Raw genomic sequence first — 8,480 nt, forward strand, 5'->3', positions numbered from 1 at the left:
ATATGCAAATGAGGCAAGAAGGGAGGGGGTGAGCAGCAATTTGACAATGACTTTAAACCAGTATCAGAGAGCTCTTCAGGAGCTACGGTAACACAATAAAAACACATGAGCCTACATTTTCTCTCTCGTGCTCTCTCTCTCTTTTTGTTGCAACACTATTTTTATTATACTTGAACATTCTTTAAGAAAAAAGTAAATACTGAACTGCTTCTGCAGTGAAGCCTGCATAGAACTCTCTTCATGCATTTACAAATCTGCTTACAACTTCTAGATCTGCTAGGATTTCTCTCTTTTTGTGTCTGTGACATACTGGATAATTAGATACTATCTGACAGTTTACACAACATAAGTGCTAGGTAATAACGATACTACCATTATACAACATGGAAACAGATTTTAATCAAGAAAGTAAAAGAAAAACATTTAAACAGGTGAGGTAGGGAAGTCCATAATCTATAGAATGTTACTGCAGTCACAGTCTTTTAATACAATCTACTGCAACTGATGACAAGGTTAGTACAAACTTATTAACTCTTAACATTTTTTCTAGAATAAAAATTTAGGTATCTTAGGTATCTTTTAAATATGTATTATATATACACTATTGTGTACTATCAACTTACGGAATTTTGTTGTACAGAGTACAAGAGAAACAACAGTTGGAACATCCGAACTTAATAGTTAATGCACAGCGTAAACACCAAGCAACCCATTTACCGTATATATATATATTTGTTTAATAGGACAAGCACAGCAAATAAACACTTGAGGACCCTGCCCTTGCACACTTACAATCATACTAAAGAACTTTTGTTGAAGAACTATTTAAATATCAGTTGCAGATGGAAGCATAACTCCTGCTCTCTGATAAGATAGACTTGGCGGACTGTAATAAAGCTCAATCGCTTCTAGCAGGATGCTGGGATTTTTTTTTTCTGATCATAAAAAAAAAGTAATAAGAACTGCTAAAGAAATAATTGTGTTATAATCTACATTCAAAGTGATAAGCACAACCGTAACATTTCTGGCAAGCTTAAAGATCAATGCCAATGACTACTTTGTAAATAATTTATATACAATAAAAACCTATCATGAAACATAGGACACCTTCTGACCATGCACATGAAATTCTTAAAACCTGGAAAGTAAAACCAAAATAATATGGTTTCATCATATTAATGCAACACCAAAATGAGACAATATCAAAAACAGAAGTCACCATGGCAAATTAAAAGAGGTTTACAAAGAAGTGAAATTATAATTTGTCTACATTTTCTCCTGCATATCACTTTTAGGCCCGGTTCACACTTGCGGTGGCCCTCCGGAATCGCCGTGCCGGAGCCGCACCGCCTGCAGAACGGACGGAACGGACGCACGGCATAGCAATTAAAGCCTATGCGTCCGTTCACATGGGTCCGTTCTGCAGAACCGGAGCCGGACCGGATCCGGGCCGGATCCGGACTCCGGCCTCCGTTCCAACATGCGCTATTTTTTCATCCGGCCCCTCCGGCAGCCGTATCCGGGGCGGAGCCGGACTGCACCATCCGGCCAATACAAACAAATGGGAACCGGAGGCCGCACAACACACTGGCTGAGAAATCCGGATCTTCTACCCCACTTCCTATGCGGATTTTTGCGGCGATATTGGCTGGGGACACATGGGCAAGCATTTTGGAGTGGAGCAGCACGAGCTGGAGGTGTTGGCAGGATGTTGGCAGCATGTCGGAGGTGGAGGTGAGTGCTAAACAGCAGAGGGCCTGATTCCACAGGTCCCCCTTCTGCTGACCTCCCAGACCCCAACCTTTTTTTTTTTTTTTTTTTACGTATATTTTGCCAAACGGATCCGGATCGCATCCTGATTACCACCTGATGCAACCTGACCGGATCCGGATCGGATCCGGATCAGAACCGTACGGTTCCGATCCGGATCCGGTCCGGATCAGGTCAGGTCATCCGGTCCGTTTGGCAAACAACCGCTAATGTGAACCGGGCCTAACTCTATTTAGCCGGATGCTTCAAGTAAACACAAGACAACTGTCCTGCAAGTCTCTATTCCTCCGCAAAGTGTACAGTAGAGAGTGGCTCTAACTGAAACACAACTGTTTAAAATGTCAGGCATGGCAAAACTGCAGCATGCTTGCAAATTACCTGAACCTTGCTATTAGTCCTGTCATCCTGATGCCTCTGTAATATAGCATTTCCCTACAAGCTTCAAGTAGTCTAAGATTTGTTTGAACTAGCCAAGTGATAAATGCCAGGATTTACATTAATAGCTTTTGGCCAGGATAAAGCAGCAGATCATATTGGAGAAATGCAAACTTACCTCTGCACCTTCTACCTCAGTTTGTCAATATTGCTGCTAATAGTGTTCAAACATAATCCCCTTTGTGTGATATTGCTTACTTATTACAATCAATACCCCAAGACTGGTCAACAGGAAAATGCAGGGTTTCTAGTGGCTAGCTTCAGTGCATGAGAATGAGCTCATAAGCTAAGATAGTGTTGTTGTGGTTGTAGACTTATGGCGAGAACATAAAAATCACACGCGTCCAGGAAAGGTTATGGATCATCATAAATATTACACATTGAAAGCGGACACCCGTTCTCGTGCATGCGTTAGGAGTTTTTGCCATAAGACTTATTTCAGCTCTCAGAAACCATAATGAATGATGCAAAAAGCAAAACATCTACCAGACACAACGACTGCGGCAGAACTGAACACACGTAAAGGATTCATGGCCTTTCAGCCAACCAATTACAGATACTGCACAGAAAAGGATAACCACTTTGGGAAAAATCACTCAAATAGGTCATTTTGAGACCTCCACTTTTGAACAATTCACACATCACGGAAAGGTAACTGTTAATAGTGTAATTTGAACTGGTTGTGGCACCAGTCTATGGGTAACTGCTAATAGTGTAATTTGAACGGTTTGTGGCACCAGTAGTCTATGGATCGTCTCAGCAAACTGAAGACCTCCATTCAATTTAGTAGTGATGGTGCCCAGCTTCTGCTTCAATAGCACATTTAACGGTTACATAGTTACATAGTTATTTTGGTTGAAAAAAGACATACGTCCATCGAGTTCAACCAGTACAAAGTACAACTCCAGCCCGTCCCCCACATACCCCTGTTGATCCAGAGGAAGGCGAAAAAAACCCCACAAGGCATGGTCCAATTAGCCCCAAAAGGGAAAAATTCCTTCCTGACTCCAGATGGCAATTAGATAAAATCCCTGGATCAACATCATTAGGCATAACCTAACGGTAGTGGTCTCTAAATAACCAAGACCTGGAATTCCATGTATACCTATTTCAGTCAACATTACTGAAATGCTTGGTATACGCGGATGCTAAATTTCAGTCAATGCTGTCATTGCTTATTCACTATAATTCAGTACACTCTTCAATCTCCTATAGTACCACTGACATTCCACTAGACTTCCATGGCCCCAAGGAACAACAGAAGAGCATGCAGTGTATAGGGGACCAGTTAACTGAAGCATGCTGGGATTACTTTATAGACGTGGACTGGAGGAAACTTACATTACACTCACCACCACCTTATCAACATGTTGTCCATTAATGCAATTCTACCGAATGGTTGGATTTTAAATATTTGTAAGCATACGTTGAAATCTGAGCATTGTATGTATCTGGACCACTTTACACTATAAAAGTGGAGTCACGTTTTAATTTTTGTTTTAAATAAATTAAAGAGATTCAAAAACTTAAGCTACAGGGTATTTAATGTGGCAGACCAAGAAATAGAACATTATTGATAGGCAAAGTGAGGACTCAGCGCAATAGAACTACTCAATATATAAGTTTACCGTCATTAAACTAATGCAAGTTGATTGCCTATTTGCTGCAATTCTTCACTGCACATTGTTCTTTGCCTTATTAAGGAAACTCACTAACATTTTATTTCATAACACAGAGTCACGGCTCCAGATGGCAAGGTGTCACTACCGCAAAAGCATATTATTAACTCTTTATCCTGTGGGACTTGACTACTGTTTGCTGTGAATGTAGGAAAGGTCCTTTTACACATAGTGTGTCATTGCATGCCTCATCATATTATTACCTCTTAGCACTAGTAGATAGCTTTGCAGTGGTTTTACTGGATAATTTGGTATTTTTCTTCTGTTGAACTGCTGAAGGTTTCCTTTCCTCTTGCTCCTCTGGTTCGGGGGCTGGTGGGTCCCTTTGATCGGCATCTGAACTACCGCTGCTGGTACTAGGACTTTCATCGTCTGACCTCTGCCGATCAGTGGACATCTTGCAAGATGTTACTTAATCCGGATATAAAACCTGAAAGGGAAAAAAATCCATTTCTGTCTTTGACAACTGCTATAAAAGCCTAATACCATTCACATTGCACAAAAAAACATGCCAAGTGCAAAAAAAAAACAAGCACAAAGTGTACTCCACACACACTATCCAGATCAGTGTTTTCTGAAGTTTCCTGTTCAACTTTCAAAGATTACCCTGTCAAAACACTCCTACTATTAATACATTCCCAGTGTGACAGTGTGTTCTCCAAATCAAAGCGCATGCTGTTCACACCAAAACACGAGTTCAGGAACATTATTTAAAATGGTTAAAGAACACTCTGCATGTGCTTTTCAAAGGGAAGCAATTCTTTCAAACAGTTGCGAGTTTCTGGACTGTCTGGGTGAAGTTCTGCCAGAAAGCAGGAGTAGTAACTCTGGCATCTACTGTAAATAACTGAGTCAGTGAGGTTTTGTAAATATTTACACTATGCAATAGTGTTATAGCACCTACCCCCTTCATTTATGGAGTACTGATTTTCTTAACCTCTTCACAACAGCGGACAACTGACTATCAGATCAATTAGGTTCTGTTACCAATATTAACTTTTTTTTTTGTTTTCTTTTTGGATTCTCTGTGTTTTGGGATTTGCAAGGACATGCGGTTTCCCATGGAAGGGCAATGATAAAGTGCATGCTGCACTTAAGCACATCAGTACTTAAAAAAAAAAAAAAAAGGATAGCAAAAGCACACACACAAAAAAAAAAAATTGCAATTTTTCCTGAGAAATAAGCCCTTAGTGGCAACCAGACTTGTTTGCAGTCTGAAGCCGATTAAGAATTTTTAGATTTCTTGAGCCTTTATAACTGGATGGATTACCAGTTGACGGTACCTGACCTATAACCACCTGATGGGTAAAGGGGCAGATAAGATTTAAAGTTACACCAGAAAAGGCAGAGAATTTGAAGATCTTAACCACTAAGACAGGTTGTTACTCAGAGTTCCTCTGTAACTTGAGGTGATGCAAAAGCTGCCCAAATATACAAAGATTTGAAGAACAGCAAATAAGAAGCATTACTGTAATTCTACCAAAGCTGAAGGTCAACGTGGCCTGTAAAGACCATATAATTAGCAGTACAGGAAAGGATGTTAGTCAGTTAACAGATGGTTGGGCAATGGCCTGTTTAGATCTAAGATGGCTGTTAAGGTATGCTGAAATCCAGAGTTCTCTACAGCAAGAGGACCTTAGCTGGCCCACTCAGAGAAAAACTAGTATTAAAGCTGACTTGTGGTTCTTGCAAAGCTAGTTCCAGAGTTGGCCTATAGGAAGACCATATGACCGATCTTGCAAAGGCTAGGAACGGTTCTTCTTCCTTGCCAGCAGTCCCACAGGTTGCTCAAATCACATCTAGATGGTCATGACATACATACAAGTTCATTCATGCTACTGAGAGACAGATATCTGCACAGTCCAGAATTTGTGGTTCCACCGGAGATAAGGACCCCAAGCTATCCAGATGTGACACAAATGACCGGGTTTTGTAGTTCCACTAGTGATCAAGGTCCAAAAGTTGCTGAGATTATATCTAGAGGGTGTTTGTCTAAATTGCCAGGTTATTAACACTATTAAGAACCATACATAAAGACAGTGCAAGATATCTGGTTCCCCCACCGGTGGAGGTCGCTGGCTATCCAGATGTGACAAATGGCAGGAATCTGTAGTTCCTCCACAGCTGGAGGGCTGGATGTTGCTTATATGAAGCCAGGCTGCATAGACAAGTTATGAACAATTTTAAGAATCAGATATAGGACATTCTGGGATTGGCAGTTTCCCTACAGGTGGTGGCCACTGGCTATTCAGTTAGGACTAGGAACTTTAATTCCACCACAGCTGTAAGGCCACATGTCAGATAACAACTGGACAGAACTATAGTTATTGACAGGACTGAAATATCTAGACCGTCTAGGTCAGGGGTCCCCAAACGTTTTGGGTCGAGGGCCGGGTCAACATACTTCAGACTGCTGGGGGGCCGGAATATACATAATATGTCGTCTTTGCAGGCCAGACAGTGAAGCATACCCAGGTGACAATCTGCAGTCCAATTAGACAGCAGTGTCACCTGATGTGGAATTTGATTGGACCACCAATATTTAAAGGTGTGGCTGACCGCATCTATAAGTAATACATTTTGTGTGTGGGGGGCCAGTAAAAAAGCCTAAGGGGGCCGCATTCGGCCCACGGGCCTTAGTTTGAGGACCACTGGTCTAGGTTATGTAGTTCTATGACCGATGGAGGCCACTGGATGGTCACGTGACACAGATGACTGGGCTCTGTAATATCTCCACAGGGGAGGCCAGTGGCAGTCCAGGAGACAGATGGCTGTGATCTGAAGTTCTTGGCTGCAGGTTGCCCAGATCTCTTTATATGAAAATAAGATAATTAACCAAGGTATTGACACTAGTGGGAATCGGATGTCTGGACAGTCCGAGATTTGTCATTCCTCCACGGATAGGAGCCACTGGCTGTCCAGACATGACACTGATGGCTGTGATCTGTAGTTCCTCCTCAGCTGGAGGGGCACATGTTGCTCAAGATCACATACAGATAGAGTTTGACTACAGAAGCAGGTTAGAGACACTATCAAGACCAACATATCTAAAGTCTGGAGTCTGTAGTTCCCCCACAGAAGTGGGGGAGGGGGGGGCACTGGATGTCCAGACACAACATAGGTGGCTGATGTTTTGCTCACAGTGGCCACTTGGCTATTCATGACATGGATGGCTGGGATCTGTAGTTCCTCCACAGCTGGAGGGCCACAGGTTGCTGAGATGGGATGAGGATGGATGTGGGGGTGATGAGCAGGGTACTGGCACTGCTGAAAGCTCAGGAGGTATCTGGCCAGAGGCTGCTCACACGGACAGCCCATACTGGCCGAGGAGGAGGGGGGGGGGGGCAGTCTGGACAGCACTGGGGGCCGGACGTGTCCAATCTTTGTTGGCGAGGGGGGGTCGCTTTGGACGGTTTGTTATGGTAGGAGGCTCTGATATCAGCATGGTGTACCAAGTGATGCGTGAAGTCAGTTCCAGGTCGCTCCCCCCCCCCCCTCGCTTTTCACCGGGGCTGATAACCAGAACAAAGCTGCCTCTGCCCGGATCCCTCCCCCGCTTCTCCGGTTACCTCAGGAGCGCTGCCCGTCCCTGTGCTCACGCCGCTGGATGCTGTGCTGGGGAGGGGAGCCTGGAGACACCGAGCCAGGGGGGGGAAACGAGCAGGCTCCGGCCGGCTGCCGAACATTGAGAGTCGGAAGAAAGAAGAAGGAGGAGGAGGGAATGGGGAGCTGCCTGCAGTGCGCCTCTCCAGGCTGCTGGTGGCGCTGCCGAGTCTGCTGTGGGCGGGGACTAGAGGAGGTGGGGAGATGGCCGCTGCCAGCAGAGCTGCGGAGACGCAGGCCACGCCCACAGACTCCCCCAACCTTGCTTCAAACTCCGCCCTCTCTCTTGCTCTTTTCCTCCCGGTGGCTGTAGCCCCACCTCCTCTTCCCCGCCGCAAATCGGTGAAGTCAGCAAGTTGTGGCGCGCTCCCGGACGCGTGAACGGCGCGTGCTCTCCTCGCTCGCCTTCTATATCGTGCACGCGCATTCCTCCGTGCCAGGCGAGGACAAAGAGTCCCGTATTTATGTTTACGTTCTGGGCAGCGCATAAGTTATCCTCAGCTATAGATCATGCGGCTGGAGTCACGGCTTATGCCTTCGCCGCACTGTCCCATCACGCACGCTGCCTCTATGTGACTCACCGAAAACTTCCAGAAGCTACCTCTCAGTATCATGTCGTCACAGCTCACTTCTCAGGGCACACGGAAGCTAACGCTTCTAGCAGTCCCTGGCAATGAGGCACACTAGATTTATACTTACTCTAAAAAATCAATGTCATTTTTCCCCTTTGTAAAAGAAAAAAAAATTCAATAATGTAATTGTGGTTGAAATGGGGCATTAAATCAATACATTATACCCATTGCTGATTTTTTTTATAACACTTTTTTATTAAACAGAAGCTCGTTACTGACTTTAATCTCATTTTATAATAGTGATGTATTATTGTAAGTTTAAAAAGGGTGACAGTCATTTTGGTGCAGGGGAAAGTCACTAGTAGAATATCAGTAAAATTATAGATATTTTACAGCTGGGCAGTCGCTAATTCCACTACAG

The 8,480-nt window shown here is 43.9% G+C and overlaps 1 protein-coding gene across 1 annotated transcript in view; it reads right to left on the reverse strand.

The window, feature by feature from the left end:
• Window positions 1–7,684, reverse strand: part of UBE2E3 (ubiquitin conjugating enzyme E2 E3) — a 117,830-nt gene extending 110,146 nt beyond the window's left edge. The window contains exons 1-2 of the mRNA XM_068245422.1: window positions 7,454–7,684; window positions 4,088–4,314 (exon numbers count right to left, since the gene is read on the reverse strand). Of these exons, the coding sequence (XP_068101523.1) occupies window positions 4,088–4,281 (194 nt within the window). The 5' untranslated portion in view covers window positions 4,282–4,314; window positions 7,454–7,684. The remainder of the gene's footprint in view (window positions 1–4,087; window positions 4,315–7,453) is intronic.
• Between the last annotated feature and the right edge of the window lie 796 nt (window positions 7,685–8,480).

This window comes from Hyperolius riggenbachi, chromosome 7 (genome assembly GCF_040937935.1).
Source record: "Hyperolius riggenbachi isolate aHypRig1 chromosome 7, aHypRig1.pri, whole genome shotgun sequence".
NCBI lineage: Eukaryota > Metazoa > Chordata > Amphibia > Anura > Hyperoliidae > Hyperolius > Hyperolius riggenbachi.